A 20,412-nucleotide genomic window follows, 5' to 3' on the forward strand; every position below is an offset into this window, starting at 1 on the left:
CCTGCGCTGAACGCTCACAGTTTTGAAGACCTGGGGTGGAGCGACACGGCAGGGGCTTAGTTTATATGGAAAATGAACTTCAGAGCTTTGCTTTCCTCTGCTTTCCTTTCCTCTGCTTTCCTTTCCTATCGTTTCCTTTCCCTTTCCTTTCCCTTTCCTTTCCCTTTCCTTTCCCTTTCCTTTCCTTTCCCTTTCCCTTTCCTTTCCTTTCCTTTCCTTTCCTTTCCTTTTCCTTCTTTTCCCCTTCCTTTTCCCTTTCCCCCCTCCTTTTCCCCTTCCTTTTCCCTTTCTCCCTCCTTTTCCCTTTCCTTTCCTACTTGAAATCTTTTTCTCTGACTCACAAGGCTGTTTTCCAGACATCTTGTCAGCGATGCACCCCGACCTGACACACTCCTGAACTCTCGCGTGTCCAGCAGGCTCAGGGACCTTTCGGCATCTGAGAGAGAGAATTCAGGGAGGGATGCACTATCCCCCCGGAGGTCGGATACTTTAAAGGTTCTCTGAGTCTACAGTTGACTAGTGGACTAACATATAAAATGCTCTTCATCATAAGACTGTCTGATTATATAGGTTAGTAGTAATAAATAATAGTAATTATAATGTCAGGGACACCTTCCCGAGGTGGCATTATTACATATGAAAAATAAAAACTCTCCTTTGGATTCCATGATTCTGGGTTTAAATGTGATTCACTGTTAAATACTTGTGTGATTTTTCCCATATTACCTCAACGCACAGTATGTAATTTCCATAATTTTGTAGAATCTTGAAGATAGTATCCCACATTCCTGAATTGAGCTGTTCCTCAAACAGACTCCGCCACTTATTTAAAGAGTACCTGCCAGCAAACCGCAGACTACAGGACAGTTGTAACAAGGAGCTGAACGGGAAGCCGGAACTGCCTGGGAGCGTGCAGGGAGGGGGAGGGAGTCTGGTGTTTGACTAGAGCACAGACGCTAGACGTGGTGCTGCCAGGGGCTCCGCTGTGTCGTCTCCGCCTGCTTCCGACCTGGGAGCGTGCGGGCCCTCATCTCCTAGCTCGGTCTGTGTGACTTGTAGGATTATGGTGCTAGGTCAAGGTTACGTGATGATTGAAAAGCCAGAGGAGAAGGAGAGAGGGTTATCCTGGAGTTTTCTTGGTACCTTGTCTCACTCGTGGTCCTGAATTTCCAGGATCCAGTATCTTCACTCCGTATCATCAGAGGGGCACTTTGTGAATTCACGTGTCTTGGAGTGTTCAGAATATCACATGGTGCCTTGACCGGCGTGGCTCAGTGGATGGAGTGACGGCCTGTGAACCAAAGGGTCATTGGTTTGATTCCCAGTCAGGGCACATGCCTGGGTTGCAGGCCATGTCCCTGGTTAGGGACGACTGGTTGATGTATCTCTCACACATTGCTGTTTCTCTCCTTCTCTTTCTCCCTCTGTCTGAATAAATCTTTAGGAAAAAATTCTCATAGTGACTGTAATGGGGGAAAGTGTGGTTTTGACTTTTACCGGCTGTCTAAAATGGAACTTCAAAGCCCAACGCCAGTCCCCTGGAAGGGATGCGCAACCTGAAGTTTTCAGATCCTTCTGTATTGGCAACTGTTTAGGTCGAGAGAGAGAAAAGGAGAATTTGGTGATATTGAATGCTCCTGGTTCATTTTTAAATCTTTTTCCCCCTCCCTTTCCCTTTTTATGGCCACAAGACGTCCAAGTCAACATTTGTAGAAATTGAATGTTTTCATTAAATGTCACTTATTCCTTTGCCATAGTTGATAAATACTTCATTCACGATGTCACAATTGGTGGTATTCTCTGAGTGGGAGGTGGGGGGTGACTTTCACATAGACCCCCGCACAAATGCAAGGGTCTGGGGCAGTTGGACAGCCCAAAGAGAAGAAGGTCTTTGGAAGAAGTAGGCTAGTTATCACTTACGGCCCATTATACATGGTTTGACTGAACCATCACTTCAACGATTTTAAGCAACTACTAATTCTTCATTTCAATTCTCCCCGCCCCTCCTTGTTTCCCTCACCCCTCCCACACGTCTCGTGTCAATGCTTGTGAATTTTTGGTAAGAAATAATTTGAGTCGGTCTTCAGAAATTCCACCTGAAAATATTCTCACCACGTTAACAGTTTTTAAGGTGGTGATTTCGTCATGTTTTCCCAGAGGGCTTTGCAGCGGGTAACGTGAACTGTATTTTCTGTGCCCACTGTCTTTAATTCATTTGCAAGCTGGTTGTAAAGAAGCTGTTTGCTCTTTGCTTGCAGACACCAAGTATATGAAACATGAAAGGGGAGCAAGCACATGTTTAGCATTACTTTTACGAGATAGTCTTTGGAGAATATTATGTGACGCCGTGAAGGCACAGGCATTTACGGATCAAGACCAATAAGAACACGATGTCTCGAATATCCCATAAGTATCGTTTTCTCTAAACTACCTTCTGAAAACTCCTTTAAAAGGGCAGTGCTTTACCCACTTACCATGTAAAAATCGCAACTTCACTATATTTTATTTTACATGAAAGAAAATATGGTTTACATAGTGCTTCCCCCCCAAAGACCCCCACGGACCTCAGATAGAGTCAGTCACAGCTGAGTCATCATTGCAGTTTCAGGGCGCTTTATGTCACGCGAGAGAAAAATCTCTGCACAGGTTTGAAGTCCTCGGGTGGAAAAGGTCATTGCCAATGGCTTTTTCGAATAAAAAGACACTGTGACAGCAGTAATGGCTGGACTTCATACTGTTGTTGTCTCATGACCACGGGCCTTCGGGGTCCGGGTGGGGCGGGAGGACGCCGCTCCCATCTGTGCTTGTCCAGCCGGGGGCCGACCACGCGGCCTGTCCCCGGGCCGGCTTCCTTTTGAAGCTCTGAGGCAGGAAGCCCTATGAATTCAGTCCAGTGAGGACTTCATTTTCCTCTCTGTTTATTATTTTAAACAAGCAAACAGGGACACATCCTCACCACCCTTAGGCGGCCGTGGCCTCCTCCCAGATGGTTTTCCCGTCCTTCCCCCACCCCAACCTGCTCTGTGCCCGTCTCCCTGTCCGGTGGGTGCATTGGCCGGGAGGGAGAGGCCGGCGGCGGCGGGGGGCTGATGCAGGCAGAGCTCCAGCACAGTTGGTGGGCTTGCGGCTGCTCTGGGTCAGGGACACGTGGGCGTCATCGTAAATATTTACTTAAGTTTTAAAATCGTGAAGAGATGGGAGTGAATGGATACAGTTGGAAACTGGCGAAGGGAACAAAGTGAACAAAGCCTTGAGGGGAATAGGAGACAGGGTGTGGGGGGCGGGTGAGGACGCAACTCGGGGAGGGGGCGTTGGAGGGTCGGTGAAGGGGAGTGAGGGCGACAGGGCCTGAGTCCAGAGGGGCTGGCCCGCAACCTGGGCCTTGTTCCGGAGGCGGCAGGGCGGTGCTGGGAGGATGGGGGGGGCGGGGGGGGTGACCTTTCAGTTTCACCCAGTGAGTGCTTCTTGACTGCGAACTCTGGGCTGGCCTGGCAAGTGTGGCCAGACGGGGGTCCCCGTCACTGCTCCCGCCACATTGTTTTATAATTACCTCCTGGTGTCAAGGTTGCTCCTTGTATAAAGTATGACCTCCTGAAGGATCCGTAACTTTCCAGGTCTGTCCCCCTGGCACTTGGCTTGAGCTGGCCAGAGAACAGACCTGTGTCTCCTTTCCTCTTGACGGAGCGCTTGGAGTCCTCCTCTGTCCCCGCTCCTCACCAGCTCTGGGCCTCTTCCCAGCACACCTTCCCCGCCGACCTTTCCCGCCTCATTCCCCGCTAATATAACATGTCCTCTGGCTGTGATTGGGGGTGACTTCACAGTAACTCCAGGAGGCAGAGTTGTGTGCCTCGCCCATTTAATCGATGACTAAATAGATTCTTAGAGAGGTTAAGTATTGCATGTTTTCTCACGTCACACAGCTGCTAAGTGTCAGACCTGGGATTCGAACCCTGCTCCTAAACAAAGGGCTCCATTGTGTCTCAGTAAGACTTTTGTGAATCGGGTTGTGTTCTACTAGCAAAGTAACCAGATGATGGCTGGTTTTACATAAAATAGAAATTGATTGTTAATTTACTTGTTTCCAATAACGTGGAGTTCTCAGTTCAGTTTGATGGGAAGTTGTATTTATTATAAAACTGGATTTTATGGCGTGTGAATTAGAAGGAAAAAACAAAACAACGGACTGTCTGAACCTTAGCTGGTTGTTCCAACTGCTCGTTGACCTCATTGTGGACTCTGTCACTGCAGGGGTTCCTCTGGGAAGGGAGGTTGTAGCATTTGGAGAACATTGTGTGGGAGTTTTTCAGCTTAATTCTGTCGAAAAGGAAACCCAACTCAACATGTAGGACAAACCCAGTCGTGGACAAATGACCAAGGACCACAGTCAAATGACCAAATGGTAGAAAATGTTTTTCTGGGAGTGCTGGGTGTGGCGTGCATGTGCCGGTCACCTCTTCTAACGTGTCATTGTCCATCTGCCCTGTTTAGCCTGACCCTTCATGTCCTCCCCCTCCCTGTCCCCAGAGCGAACCCTGACCTCCCGAGCTCATTGAATGAGTGCAGCTCTGTTGGCGAGAAAGAGGAAACTTGTGTGTTGTCTTTGTGCCAGCCGTTAAACATGGGACTGTTCCTCCTTACGTTTGTTAATTTTTCTGTTTACAATGAAAGATAACCTCCTTAGAGTGAGTTTTGTTCTTCCTTGAAATTTGTATGTTTTGTGCATGGACATTAGAAGAAATGAAAACTTAATCTACACAGAAGTCAAGTTTTTATTCTCATGTCCTGAGATTTATCTTAAAAATGAAGAAATGTCTAGAGAGGATTATCAGTTTTTCAGGGATTTTAAAAAGGAAAAAAGAAAAAGAAAACCATGTTGGTATAGGAGAATTGGTTTGGGGCATTTTAATTTTTGATAATGTTAGGGAAAAATCTCCAAAAATCCCTTGATAAATGAGATGTCAGATAACATTACTATTTCAGTGATGATGATGATTCACATTTCCTAAGGTAGAGTAAATAAATAGCTACAAAACTGTCCTCTGCTTCTCCCTTTACCGTTAGAAAATATTGGGTTGGCCAAAGAGTCTGTTTAGTTTTTTCCATATTATAGAGGACACATTTTTTTATTTCCACCAATAACTTTATTGATTTGGATATTCTGAGTATGTTGGCTATCTCCTGCGTAACATTTATTGGTATAAAATAAATGGTATAACATTTACTTTCCTCAATTAGTGTCTCGATTTGATTGCTATCAACTTCAATGTGATCATGGAGCATCGTCCAGCCAGAAATCTCCAGCATGAAACTTCACAAACCACTTTTGACACGTTCGATCCATCCCAGCACCTTCTCCATACACGGCACAAATCTTCTTTTGCATTTCATTTGCATTTTTACCTTTCTTGAAATAATAGAGCATAATATGCCAAAAGTGTTGTGTATCTTCTTCCATCTTCAATATTAAAATGGCTACACAAAAATTCACCGATTTTGGGGTTCTTTAAAAATGCACACTGATACGGCAGCTGTCACAATACAGTCTAACAAAGTTGTTTCAAATGAGGTTCAAGACAACTCAGCGCTACTTAGAGCCATCTCACGGAAAGAAAATGCACTTTTTGGCCAACCCACTATATCTTCACCTCCTTCTTTACCTCATCTTTTGAGGTTTAATCTTAACATATAACTTTACTTTAAATTTGGGCTGAACTTGCACATGGCTGGTAGGAAATTGAAATGCAAAGTGTTCAATATGAATAGGGCATCCAAGTGAGAGCATAGGTAGTCTTATATCCTCTACATATTAGTAGAACATTGGGGATTTGTGGGGAGAAAAAGGTCAATGATTGGATGAAAATGTACGTGGAAGTTGCTGGCGTGGTCCTTGGGCAGGGCACAGCTGCCTGCCTTACGAGTGAACAGACCTGGGACTCGGCTCTGTCACAGTGTTTGGTAGAGGCTCGTCCCCACATACTGTTCACACCAGGATCAGCCTTTGGCCTTTGCTCGCTTGGGAGGGCTAGCCTGCTGTGTGGCCCTGGTCAAGTCACTTCCCTTCTGGGCCTCTGCCTGCCTGCTGAGAAAAAAGGTGTCGTGATGCTGATTCCCCGGCTAACTCTTGGCCTGTGTTGTCAGACCTTCTCATTATAATAAGGCCAGTTTGGAGCTTGTGGGTCCGGCCTTTTTACTGCCCGCTTCCCTCCAAGTGGGCCAAGCCTCCGACTCCGTGTCCTCACCGTGCTGCTACCTGCGTGTTCTCCCAAGTCCTTCTCTGCCACTTCCACGAGTGTCTGGAAAGGAAAATCAACTATTCCATTGTTTCTTATCCAACCACAAATCCTCATTTAGCCTCCATGACTGATTCACTGTATAAAATAAACCATGGCCTTAAAAACAAGGTAATTATTGTCTTTAGATGTGGAATAGAAGTGTGACTAATGGCGGCTTACTGTGCCACAGAGGTCCATGGGAATGAAGGATGTGTTAGTCAGGGTTCCCCAGAGAAACGGAACTAATAGGATCTAGGAAAAAATACATATAAAGAGCTGTATTATAAAGAATTGGTTCCCGTGATTATGGACGCAGGCACGTCCCAAGGTCTGCAGAGTGAGTCAGCCAGCTGGTTACCCAGCAGGGCCGGTTCCCATCTGAAGACTGGCAGGCTCAAGACGGAGGAAGAGCCAGGGTTTCCGTTCAAGTTCAGAGGCAGGACAAAGCCAGCATCCCAGTGTGGAGGCCATCAGGAGGGGTTCCTTCTCACTTGGAGGAAGGGTCAGCCTTCTCGTTCCATTCAGGCCTTCAGCCGATCGGATGAGGCCCACCTACACTTGGGCAATGTGCTTCGCTCCGGCACACCCATTTAAGTGTGGATCACGTGCACAAACACCCTCACGGAAGCACCCAGAAAGAATGACGTTTGACCACTTGGCTGGACACGCCGTGGCCCAGTCAAATCGACGCACAGCGAGCCGTTGCAAAGGCTCGGTCAGAATAAGGACAGGAAGCGCTGTTGGAACGGAGACGCCCTCAGGCCCTGTCTCGTTTGTGTATTTCACTTAATTCAATTTCAAAATTACCTCTACAATGTACAGTATTGGTTGAGATAATTGGTTCCTTGAGACGTAATCACCTGTATTAGCAAACTCCTCGACCTTTCTAAGATCTGCTTGAAGCCCTTGGGATCCCCCAGCCCTGTCTTCCCCCCAGCAAACGTCACTAAGCATCTGAACCCATACTCCTCCCCCGAATTCCCCTGCCTTCTGTCCCAAGTTTTGGGTGGACAGGTCCAGGTGTGCTGGAGATTATCAAAGTGCTTCGGACAGAATTTTATGATTTGCTGTTTAGGGTGGAACTGTCTTCACCTTCCAGTGGTGTTTTGAGGTAGTCACGGAAACACATTAAATGACCTTTAGAAATACTCTGTAAATAAACAGCAGAATTTAGTGAAAATATATGAGACTGTCATCTTCCTTGATTGACAGCGATGGACATGGGCTTGGAATTAATACTTTCGTCTCTTTAATCTGCTGTAGACGGTATGCACTTATCTCCTGGACTTATCTCCTGGCATCCAGCTGTTCCTTAGTTTCCTTTCTCTCCTGCCTCCACCCCCAATGGAACCCCTAGAAAGTATTTCAGAAGCTATTTCACTTGGAAATACAAATGAGGGAGGAGAGGCTTTAATACACTACCCAGTCTAGAAATAGCTGTATGGCATCAGAAGACAGAAGAATGCATCCGTAGTTGTGGGTTTTCAGGGATCAGCTGGAGAAGATATTTGCGAGACACACTGGGAGCATCGTTTCCCCTGCAGCCTTACAGCTTCTGATCAGTGTCAGTCATGGGCACACGCTACCCACCCATCACTTCTGGAGTCTAGCATGCTCTAATATTGCAACCAAGTGGAGACCCTCACTTTCAGCTTGGACGGTCTTGTTAGTCTAGAACAGCAGTCCCCACTAAAGCTGGACACCAGAGTTGCCGGAGGTGGCCTGGAAGTGTAAACGGCCCTGGGCCTCACATCTAATGGGGGAGAACCTTGAGGCATTCCAGCTGGGCATCTTCATTTTGAAAAGCCAACAGGTTGTCCTGGTATTCGCTCAAGGCTGACACCGGTGGGCTGCTACATCACCAATGAGGGGGTTACAGAGTGTTAAATATGAGGGTAAAATCACTATGGAGATTGAGATTTTTGCAGTGCATTCTGGGAATTTGTTGTTTACTGACAAAAAATGATGAATCAATGAATTGTTTAGATCGTGTGGCCATCATATTTCTTTCACGTAGGAAGTTTGTACAGTGACCCTCCTAAGAAATCACGATGGAGAACTTGGGTCTGGGGAAGACCCTGACTGGGTTCTGCTTTTCTCTGGGGAGAGACCGAAGGGCAGGCACCTAGTGTTAAGTGTTGGAGATCATGTGCAGGGGTGTCACGCGCATCCAGGATTAAGGGCCGACCTGGAAAGTTGACTGTGGAAGGTGGGGATCTGAGTGGGCGTTCACCGTGGCAAAACCGGAGACGCAGTGTTGCAAATAAAACAACATGACCCCACTGCCGACTCATTGACAAGCCTTCGCCACAGACCTGCTCCTGAACTTTGGGTTTGCCCTCCACACCGCTGGGAGCCCAGCGCTCCGCTCTCCTGAGTCCCCATGCTGCCGGGTTCCTAGAGCCTTCTCCACCTGTTAGTTTATCTTGAAATGAAGGTCATGCTTACACACGTTTTGCCCTCCTTGGAAGAAGGGAGACCAGCCTCTAGAGTTTGACTGTCTCTTTACCAGCTCATGACCTCACTTTTGAAGAAGTAGATAGAAATTTCTGTTGTGTGCTTTAATTTTATTCCGCTGGCTAGATGGTGATTATTCTCTAAGCTGCTGAAAAGAGGGATAAAAGCTTTATTTGTCCTGATTCCTAAAGCCCATTTGCTTCTTACGATTTTGAGTTACTTACTCAGAATGCACAGAAATGTAAAGCTGCTGCCTCCATCCACTCATCCAGTGTCGGTGTGGTGCGATTCCGTTAACCTGGTTTGAGATCAGAGGCTGTAAATGTGAAGGGAAGTGAAACCAAGTGAAATAACCGACTTACTCTTGTGCACCCTGCCTTGGGCCAGTGGGATTCAGAGCTCTGGCATTCCCCAAAGGTCGTGGCATTTTGGTAAGGTGCCCTATCGGGACCACCAACTTTATTTCGCTTTGGGCCGTCCTGGTGTGGTACTCACAGTCTGACCCGCTGAGCTTTGGCGGGAGGGCTTGGGCTGGGGTGAGCCGTGGAGGCTTATTTCAACCCTGCCACACACCAGAAGCAATAATTTTTTCCTTGAAGTTTGTGAAAGGGATCACATTCTCAGTCTGAGCCCTGAAAACTTCTCCTTCTCACTTCATTTGCCCCTGTTCTTGTGTGAACAGATTCAGCAGTGGGAGCAGAACCTGGAGCGGTTTCACATGGATCTCTTCAGGATGCGCTGCTATCTGGCCAGCCTGCAAGGCGGGGAGCTGCCGAACCCCAAGAGCCTCCTAGCCGCCGCCAGCCGCCCCTCCAAGCTGGCCCTGGGCAGGCTGGGCATCTTGTCAGTTTCCTCTTTCCACGCCCTGGTAAGTGCCCCGGGGAGGATGGTGGCCCTCAGCTCTGCTGTGACTGAGCTCAGTGGCTGACCAGAGCCCCTGGGGCCGAGCTCCCAGGGGTGGAGTGTTAAGATGCTGCATGAAGAGTCCTGGCTTCCTCGCTGCTGCTGCTTCTAAAAATCCAGCCACTAGTAGATGCTTATTAAATATTCACATCTGCATCTGCCTTTCAGTCTGTCCCTCCCTCACGTGGTAGTCACAATGGGGTGAAGAATCAAAGGGCTGGTCGGAGGTCGTTTTACTGGACTTTCTGAAATCACTCCCGGGTGGGCGATTTCCACGGGTGGTGCCGGCTCAGCCCGGGGGAGGGAGGTGTCTGTGGATTGTTTTGCTGACCCTACTGTGCTCCGTGGAGAGATCTGGATGTTGTAACGAGGCCTGTGTTATGCAGATAAGTGAGGTGTCTGTGGCGGATCCAACTGGCGTGTGTCAGCCGTGCAGTGAGTGGCCTCCGTCCTGGGCAGAATGGCCTGCGAGCAGGCAGGGCTTACTTCCATGAGGGCAATATAGTCCGTTCTCTCTGCCGCCCAAATAATACGCTTTCAGACCTTTTAAAACTGTGTTTTGAATTAGGTGTGCTCTAGAGATGACTCTGCTTTCCGGAAGAGGACACTCTCAGTGACCCAGCGAGCGAGAAACAAGAAGGGCCTGTTTTCTTCATTGAAAGGGCTGGACACACTGGCAAGAAAAGGGAAGGAGAAGAGACCTTCTATAACTCAGGTGAGCTCCGCAGGAGAGGGGCCGCAGACCGACCGGGGGATCCTGGGGTTTCTGCCCGCTGCAAAATGTTCCTTGTCCGTTAGGAATGAGGTAAAATTTGGTTCAAAGGCATGCAGTCTGCGCTTGCGCTTTTTTTCCCCAAACAAAACACACAAGTTGCTCTGTCTCCTTCTGGCACGCCCCAAAGAGGGCACCTCGCTCACTCCTGGGTGCTTAGTAACACAAAAGTGAGGGTAATCAGAAAAGAATCCACACGTTTCTTTGTCTTTCGTACTGATAGTTATTTTTCCTATAGATTTCACGTTAAACTAAATGTGTACAGTTAACCATCAGGGAAACTGCAGCTAAATGCTAAAATCTGTGGATAGTGTGGGACACTTTGCTTACTTAATCTTTTTTTTTTTTAAGATTTTACTTATTTATTTATTTATTTTTTAGAGAGGGAAGGGAGGGGAGAGAGAGAGAGAAACATCAATGTGAAGTTGCTGGGGGTCATGGCCTGCAACCCAGGCATGTGCCCTGACTGGGAATTGAACCTGCGACACTTTGGTTCGCAGCCCGCGCTCAATTCACTGAGCTACGCCAGCCAGGGTTGCTTACTTAATCTTTGTAGGCACTTTGTCATCACGTTTTGCAGACGAGGAGCCCGAGGCCTGGAGAGGTTGCGGCACTTTATTGTCCTTGTTCATACCGCACCCGAGGGGCCGGGCCAGGACTGGGCCATCCGGGATCCGAAGCCCTAAACCACTGGCCTGTTGCTGCTGCTGAGTCTCCTTGGGGAGGAAGGGCAGTGTTAACACATTGTGTCAAGCAAAAATAGCTGCAGCACTCACTGTCAAAATGTGGCCCACGTACAGTGAATTGTCTTCAGGGTGTTTTGAGTGTTTTTATCTTCAACAGGTGGTGGTTCTTTGGGATGCGCTTTCAGTGTGACCTGGAAGGAAGAGTCACATTTTATGGAACTTTATTTTCTACTTTGTCTATAGATATTTATTTGATTATGTATGGCAACAGTTCTGTGGGCTAGTGAATAACAGGGATTGTGTCGACTTCTTTGACCTGCTCATAACTTGGGGACAGTGGAGGTGGCGGAGGGTTGATCAGTTGGTTGGACGGCAGCGGAAGCACGTGAAAGCGCTTTCACATAGCCCCTATTTCTGCACGCTCAAGGTCAAAAAGAATGCCGAGTTTCAGAATCGTGGTCCTATTTGCACTGCAACTGTTAGAAGTAATCATTTGTTTAGTTGTGGATGAAAGTACATTTCTTCATGATATAGTGTAGTTAACTAAAAACCGTCGGACCATTTGCTAATGCTGGGCTTATATTTTTAAATTGAACTTCTGTAAAGTTTAAATAATGTTTTGGAGGCAAATTCTCATTTTAATCAAGGTAGTTGATTCTATATAATTAAACAGTAATGATAAATCACTTTATAACTTGCTATTTTGCTTAGGTGTTGACATTTCACTGAGATGTGAGTCCAATATGGCCTTTGCCTCGTTGTATGTGGTGAATGTTCCCAACGTAAGATATCTCGATAAACAACAGCATTTGGTTGAACATTTTTTGTTTTTAAAAGATATGAAACTAATTATAGTGTTGGTATTTAAATAACTGAATGAAGTTGTTGTGTCATAGGTACTGTACCTATAAATATTTAAATGACTTATTCTTTTTTTTTAATAAAGATTTTATTTATTTTTTAGATAGAGGGGAAGGGAAAGAGAAAGAGAGGGAGAGAAATATTAACGTGTGGTTGCCTCTCATGTGCCCCCAACTGGGGACCTGGCCCACAACCCAGGCATGTGCCCTGACTGGGAATCGAACCGGTGACCCTTGGGTTCACAGGCCAGTGCTGAATCCACTAACCTACACCAGCCAGGGCATACTGGCTTATTTTTAATGTTTATTCTATAAAATCTAAAAGATAATTGGAAAAAGTAAAGGAAATTACTCCTAGTTCTTCTATCCAAACACAGTTTTAATATTTAGCCATACTTCTTCCCAATATTTATTTCATGCACATTTAAAAAAAAAGTTATAAGCTTGATTTTGGTAGCTTTGCCAAGTCAAATGTGAGCTCTGCCCCACAACTTTGGAAACGTGTACATCTTGGTTAAAAGCAACATCCAGAAGATCCAAGATGACTTGAATAATAACACCGTAGAAAAGTAGAATGTGTCAGCAGAGGGGAAGGAAGACACACAACTTTTTCAATGTGGAGTGGGAAAGAGTTCCCATTGTGAAGTCATATAAAATGTTATAGAGCTTAGACTTTTAATACTGAAAACGGTTGCTGCCGAATGAACAAGCAGAGCCGTTGCATTAGGACTCTTCCCCGCTCTCTGTCAGATACTCGATTCATGGGGCGGCCATGGTTTCCCGGGACTCAGCTACCTCCAGACGCCTGTCTCTTCAGTAGCTGCCGCCGTAGATAGTAGCTCACTCCTTTCACACAGTGACCCAGGGGCTAAGTTAAGTGGGCAGGGCTAGTTTAGCATCTTTACATGAACCGGTTCCCCGTAAATTTAGAATTAAAATGGCCCCTGGTAAGGTACATAAGAGACATTCTCGAAATGCCAAGTATGTTTGCAGGCATCTACACTCATGATAACTGCATCTTAAAAGTGTCATGACTGGAGTAAAAATGGAAGCTTTTGTGTATTCTTCCCTATTCCTCAGCAATGCTTACCCTCATTTGAGAGTTTGGTGAATTCAAAATTGCATTTGACCCCTGGTCAGGGGTCTTCCCACAGGTCCGGGCTGTGGTTCACGCCTGCGCTGTGGGTCAGCAGCTTTGGGAAACTTTGCCGGTTTCCCCGTGGGGGCTGAGTCCAGGGTCCCCTTTCAGACTCCAGAATCCTTTTTGGCAGAACACGTTCCCCAGAACTGTTTCTGAACGGAGTTCTGGAGTCAGGTGATGATTGTCTGGATGAGCTTATGCCTCGTCCTTTTTTTTAATCCCCACCTGAGGACATTTTCTGGGGCTCAAACCTACAACCTAAGTATGTGCCCTGACGGAAATCGAACCCGCAACCTTTTGGAGTATGGGACACCACCGATTACTCACACCGGCCAGGGATCTTTGTGTCTTATTTTCAATGCCACAGCTTCGCCTTGAAGCTGTGTTTCATATTACTGTTCTGCTACCCTGTCTTGCTCATCAAATTATTTTATCTTGGGTTTTATGTCCAACAAAACTCTACTTGGCAAAATTAAAACCTGATGTGAATATGCTTTTGCAGACGCAGGCAGTGTTACTCATGGATTAATTGGGGTGATTCAGTGAGGAGGGAATTTAGTTTGAAAACGCGAGCAGTAGTGAAGTGTTAGACGCCGTGGTAGGTCCTGGGTCAGGGGCCAGGGGTTGAGTGAGGGCCTTTCTGGTGATGCCAAAGTGCCCAGCGGAGGCCGCCACCTACCCCGCCTTCACGTGAGGCTGGCTCCGACTCTGCGCCCAGGCTGCTCATGCGCCACGGCTATTGCCCAATCGGCCACATGGCGGTAGCATGGTCTGAACCAGGGTAGAAACCTCTGCTCAATCCCTGCCCCCTCCACCTCCCATCCCCAGAGGTCGGGGCGGACAGCGTGGGCGATGAGAGGCCCTGTCACACGCTGGTGTTGCTCCCGTCTGTCCTCGGTTCTCTCCTTTCAGTAAATCCGACCGGTGGTGGGGTGAGCAAGCCACATCCAAACTTCCTTCTTTATAAATCACGCCATCAAATCAGTAGACTTTTCCTAGTAAGTAATTTCCAGTCCCTGCCCCTTTGTTTCTATGCACTTGCAGAGCCTGTTCCAAAATCCAGATCAAATCACACCTTTCTCCAGGCATTTTACTTGGTTTTGTGGTTTTTTTTTTAAAGTGTCGCTCTTAGATGCTCAGTTCTCGCTCTATCTCACCTCTTACTGCCAGGCATCCCGGCGAGTGTCTGTTAGGCCGTGTTTCCCTGGACAAACTCGTCATGAGGACCTGTGTCCAGTATTGCATGTGTAGATCTTCTGATTATATGTATATTCTCACCATATTGCACACTGCCAAGGACGTAGTCTTGCCTAATAAATTTGCCTACTGTCTGTATTAGATGTAGCCCTTTAATGGTTGAGAATTGTTTGATCTGCAATAAAACTCCCTAATTTTGCCCTGGTGTGTTTGGCTCAGTGGATTGAGCACCAGCCTGTGAGCTGAAAGGTCACCGGTTCGATTCCCTGTCAGGGCGCATGCCTGAGTTGCAGGCCAGGTACCCCAGGAGGCAACTGATTGATGTTTCTCTCACACATCAATGTTTCCCTTCCTCTCTTTGACCCTCCCTTCCCCTCTCTCTAAAAATAAATAAAATCTTTTAAAACCCCCATAATTTTAAAATCGTATCTCTTCCTGTATTAAATAATTAAAAATTCTTACTTTGAACGTGTAGATCATCATCAAAGCATTTTCTATGAACAGAACTTATGTTGGACTTGAATATAATTTTGGTAAAATACCCATTAATGATTAGAATTAATTATTGAAGTCGGGCTTAAATTACCAAAAGATCTCGTGATTTAATCCGCAAGTCCCAGTGGTGCTGTAATGGGCAAGAGGAGAGTATTGCAGCATCTGTTCACTTAAAGCCTGTGTATTTAAACAGCTCTCCCTGTTTATTCTAACTAAACATTGCTTCTGACAGAAGGATGATGCTAAAGAAATTCCTTCGCCTTCTAGGGCTGTGTTAATTGTGTATTTACATTTCCGTACTGCAGACTCAGATAACTGGGCTTAAATTGAGCTGCAGATTGAAGTAAAGGCATTTGTTTTTATGTATCTCTGGGACTTAAACTTCTGCCTGTAGCTGGTTGAATAATTAACATTACATCTCACTAGTTTTCCTCCGCTGATCATTCTTGGGGGATAGTTATAACGTGCACAAACCATGCATTTGTATACAGTCAGCATATTATCAGTATGTCCACTATGGTAATACGGAGAGGCAGTCATTCCTGAGCATTGGCGGGGGGTGGGGGGTGGGGGGGTTCGTGGCCGCTGTAAACTATCCCACTCAATGTGGTGCATCATGCAACTGTCCAGCAGTGACTCACCCTGATTGGAAATCTGTTAAGGTTGGAATAAAGCCAGCCCTGTTTGAGCATTTTTTTAGAGGACAGTTTGGCTAGCCCAAAATGAAAGCTTTTTATAGGTACTTTTTAATGAGTAATGGGGAGTCTCAGGGAGTATTTGCAGGGCGGTGTTTGTTGTGGGGATGGTGACAACGGATCTCCCACTGAGGCCAGGACGGGCAGCTACTCTGGAAGCCTCACTGCAGAGACTGTGGAGCCCAGCCTTGGCCTTGGCCCTGGCTCCCGGAACACTGGCCTGAGGTGCCCCAAGGATCCGCAGCATTCAGTGAATGAAGCCTTGTCGTGTTAGTCATCAGCTCCAAACTGGGAAAAAATGACTGATGTTGGTTTTTAAGATGGAAAATAGGAATGAAACCACATACTCTTGATTATAACATAGTAGTTTGTTGAAATAGAGTATTACTATGGAACCCTACATAATGTGCATACGTGTACAGATGGGTGGATGGAAGGGAGGGAGGGAAGGAAGGAAGGAAGAGACATTGGCCATTTTCCTTTCATTTTAACTGCTGTTTCAACATCAACTCCAGAAGGGAATACACACTTTCTCCTCTGCGACATTTTCTTCTTGTTAAGAAAACACAGAAAGCCCTGGCTGGCATAGCTCAGTGGATTGAGCGCGGGCTGCAAACCAAAGCATCGCAGGTTCAATTCCCAGTCAGGGCACATGCCTGGGTTGCAGGCCATGACCCCCAGCAACTGCACATTGATGTTTCTCTCTCTCTCTCTCTCTCTCTCCTTCCCTTCCCTCTCTAAAAATAAATAAATAAAATCTTAAAAAAAAAGAAAAAAAAAAGAAAACAGAGGTGTGAGTCCTCTTGTTTTATCCTCATCTCCCTTGCTAATAGACTTTCCTTTTCCCAGCCACCCAGGCGGTGTGGGCCCCTCCGTGACAGCCCGGCTGTGATTTTGCCACTCCCTTCCCTCCACGATCCAAGTAGCAATTACAAGCTGTTTGATCCGGCAGCATCTGCTGTGAGAACACCCGCAGTTTCTGTGCTCTCTCCTGGAGGCACACCGAGCAGAAGGAATTTGACCTGTGCTTTTTGGGACCATTCATGTAATAATAATAATAATAATAATAATAATAATAATAATAATAATAGCTTCTGTGGAACTTGCCCTACAAGGGGGGGCTAAAGTGGTTTGTAAACCTTAATTAAGTCAGCTCAGATGCCAGGGCTGCCAGTCAGCGACGGCCGGTCAGAGCTGGACTGTGTGGGGATCTGCCCTCAGTGGTCGCCCCAGCCCCCCGGGGTGGTTCCCAGTCAGGTCTTTGTAGTGGCCATCATGGGCTCACAGTGGCTAAACTCATTACACTGTAGTGCTAGTATCCAGGCTGAGCTTTGAAAAAGTTCTTTCACATGGTTGTGGTCCTTCATACAACAAGGCACAGTGTCTGTACCTTCCCGTGCCATTCCTCACACCCGTCCCTGACACCCCCACTCCCACCCCCACCCCCAGAGGCTGCCATTTGCAGCTCCCTTTAAAGGTGAAAAAAAAAAAACCACGGAAGCCCAGAGACCGTAGATAACCAGCCCTGCCAAGGCTGGGATTTGACCCAAGTTGGCTGTTATATTCTTACTGTCTCCGCCTGTCTTCTCCAGGACCTGGAAACCTGAAGTGGGCTAATTGGAAACTAATTTTTAGGGGGAGGGCAAGGCGGAGTAGGAGGGAGCTGGGTGTGCAACAGTGTTGACTGAGGCAGCCAGCCACATGCTTGGGGGCGAGTCATTAAAGACTGAACTGGAAAGGGAGTTTTCCAGATGGCTCCATTCGTTGTGCATATTTTCAGGATCTTCTGTTCCTTTTGTGAAGTAGAATGTAGGAGAGTGCTGTATCTGGCGTACTGAGAATAAAGCGTGTGTGTTTCCAGCATGGATAGCATTGCCCTTTGAGGAAATCAATCTCGTTTGCTGTCCAAAATGGGCAAAATGTACAACCGCCTAGGAGAGCTGTCAGCACCAGGTAGCTTTTGCTTTTTCTTGTTCAAATTAAATTCCACATTCTCGACGCCTCCTTTGAATAACCAGGTTTCGCTTCTGTAACTGCATACACTTCCGGGATATGTGCGTGTATTATACACAGTTAAAAATTAGATATAAATTTTCATTGAGGGATTTTTTAAAAAGATTTTATTTACCTGGCTGGCGTAGCTCAGTGGATTGAGCGCGGGCTGGGAACCAAAGTGTCCCAGGTCCGATTCCCAGCCAGGGTACATTCCTGGGTTGCAGGCCAGAACCCCCAGCAACCGCACATTGATGTTTCTCTCTCTCTCTCTCCCTCCCTCCCTCCCTTCCCTCTCTAAAAATAATAAATAAAATCTTTTTTTTTTAAAGATTTTATTTATTTATTTTTAGAGAGGGAAGGGAGGGAGAGGGAGAAACATCAACGTGCGGTTGCTGGGGGTTATGGCCTGCAACCCAGGCATGTATCCTGACTGGGAATCGAACCTGCGACACTTTGGTTCGCAGCCCATGCTCAATCCACTGAGCTACGCCAGCCAGGGCTTCATTGAGGGACCTTGACAAGTTCTGAGCCCTCCTTGGCTTGGACAGGCAGCTTGTCTTCGGCCATCCACTCCGCCTTAGGTCAAGGGCAGACTTAGGAAATGATTCCTCAGAGCTGTTGCAGGCACAAGACCCTGTTGAATTAAGTAGCATGTGGATATTTATTTTGTTTTTCCTCCCATCTCTGTATTTCCCTGCACACTGTTCTCTCATCCAGGACTTTTCCCCTGCTAGCAATCTGTTAATGTCTCTTCTTGAACTTTTAGGGAAGATTTGAAGAAGGTACTGAGGATAGACAGCTTTTACTTTGCAAGCCTATGCATGACAGTGAATTTCTAGTTGTTTCCAAGTCCACACTCGTGTCAGGGGTGTTCCGAGTGCAGGACGCCCTGTGCTGAGGGCTGAGGAAGGAGACCCAGCCGCCTCTGCTGTGTCTTGCATCTTAACACCTGGGGGTGCCCGAGCAGCCTGCGAATGGCTGTCTCCTGAGCCAGGCTTAGTTCAGTGCTGTCCCAGGGACCCGGGAGACTGGGTACATCTAATTGCGTGGAATTGGGGGAATGAGGGAAGCAAGCAGGAGGCGCTTCATGAGACGGGAGGAGCATTCGAAACTAGGTTGAAGGGTACAAGTGGTTCCCGCCCTAGAGCTGTGTGGAAGGTCATGGACGTGAACGAGGGTCCGGGGGCAGAGACGGCATTCACCCCTTGGTGGGAATGGTGGGTGAGCCCTTTTATTCAGCCGGAATGTGGTGTGTGTTCTATATAATGGAAAGGACTTGGGAAAGGTAGGCTGCATCCTCTTTGCGGGGAGGTGACTGCCAGGCTGATAGTTCTGTACAGTGTCACGGTGGTGAGCACCTGCTCATGCCAGGTTTCCGGGGTTCAAATCCCCACAGTCACAGCTCCCTTTGTGCGCTTGGGCAAGGTTCTGGGATCTTCCAGGCCTCATTTTCCTCACTTGTTAAACAGAGGGTCACGAGGGTGCTGACCTCCGAGGGCTGGGAATGGTGAGTGACTGACAGCAGGTCAAAGCTGATTCCACTGGCCCTGAGTGACAGCCTCTCCTACGGACAGGAGGGATGGGACAGGAGGGCACGAGGGGTGGTAGGTGTGAGTCTGCATCTCTCCTGCCCCTCCCCCACCCGCCCATCCTCAGCGACAGTTTTCCTGTTCGGTTCTAAAAGTGCAGAGCGGAGCTGCTCTGCAGCCGGAATGGGGACCCTGATTTGCTCTGGGTCGGCTGCTGTGTGGTTTCTTACTCCACAGCGACCTCTGCTGGGCTTTTAGTTTGATGCTGGGCAAGCGCGTTCTGCGAGGCCGGGTCTGCGCCTTTAAGGCAGGCCCTGGTTGTCGCTGCCTCACCTGGTTGGGATTGCTGCTTAGGTGCCCAGAAGTGCCTGGGAGATTTTCTAGGGAGTGAAGTGGGATCCTGTGAGATAGGGACCCTTCAGGAGAGAGGGGTGTCCGGGCGGATTCCCTCGTCCTGGGCTCCAAGCACCTGCTCCTCTTCCCCCGTGTCTCTCTCGTTTGGGCACCTGAGGTTCATATGTATCCGAGGCTGCCGTGGTCTGCCCAGGGAAATGTGCAGAAAGTGACGCATCCATGACAGGTCGAGAAAAGCTACTCGGGGCAACGCATTCACAAATGGCAACCCAGAAAGATGGGTCTTTCTTGCTTTGCCTCAACCTGTTTTTTTTTTTAAATTTCTGTATTATATCCATTTTAATTTTTAACCCTACATAAGATCTTTTACTTTTTAATGCATAGAATTCAGAGTATGAGAGGGGGACCCAAGCAATGGAATTTGTTTATAAAAAATTTAGTATTTATTCTTATATGTTTAAACTTCAGTCACCTTCAATGTACTTTCCATTTGATGCAATACACCTATTGAGACATTTTTCTACCACTCAAAAGTTTTTGAACTTGAAGATTTTAAAAATATACTTTATTGATTATGCTATTACAATTGTCCCATTTCCCCCCCTCTATTCCCCTCTCTCCTGCACACCCCCTCCCACCCCCATTCCCCCCATTTAGTTCATGTCCATGTGTCGTATGTTCTTTAGCTTCTACATTTCCTACACTATTCTTAACCTCCCCCTGTCTATTTTCTACCTACCATTTATACTACTAATTCCCTGTACCTTTCCCCCTCTCTCCCTCCTACTCCCCCACTGATAACCCTCCATGTGATCTCCATTTCTGTGATTCTGTTCCTGTTCTAGTTGTTGGCTTAGTTTTTTTTTTTTTTTAGGTTCGGTTGTTAATAGTTGTTAATTTGTTGTCATTTTACTGTTCATATTTTTTATCTTCTTCTTAGATAAGTCCCTTTAACATTTCATATAATAAAGGCTTGGTGGTGATGAACTCCTTTACCTTGACCTTATCTGGGAAGCACTTTATGTGTTCTTCTATTATAAATGATAGCTTTGCTGG

General features: G+C 47.0%; 1 protein-coding gene across 5 annotated transcripts in view; it reads left to right on the plus strand.

Annotated features, from left to right (window-relative positions):
• TIAM2 (TIAM Rac1 associated GEF 2) overlaps window positions 1-20,412 on the plus strand; it is a 202,726-nt gene that overhangs the window by 117,870 nt on the left and 64,444 nt on the right. For all 5 annotated transcript variants that reach the window (XM_045842983.1, XM_045842981.1, XM_045842984.1 and 2 more), the window contains 2 exons: window positions 9,412-9,597; window positions 10,201-10,347. In XM_045842983.1, coding sequence (XP_045698939.1) covers window positions 9,412-9,597; window positions 10,201-10,347 — 333 coding nt within the window. The remainder of the gene's footprint in view (window positions 1-9,411; window positions 9,598-10,200; window positions 10,348-20,412) is intronic.

Source organism: Phyllostomus hastatus, unplaced genomic scaffold (genome assembly GCF_019186645.2).
Source record: "Phyllostomus hastatus isolate PE091 unplaced genomic scaffold, TTU_PhHast_1.1 phas_contig_40, whole genome shotgun sequence".
NCBI classification, from domain to species: domain Eukaryota; kingdom Metazoa; phylum Chordata; class Mammalia; order Chiroptera; family Phyllostomidae; genus Phyllostomus; species Phyllostomus hastatus.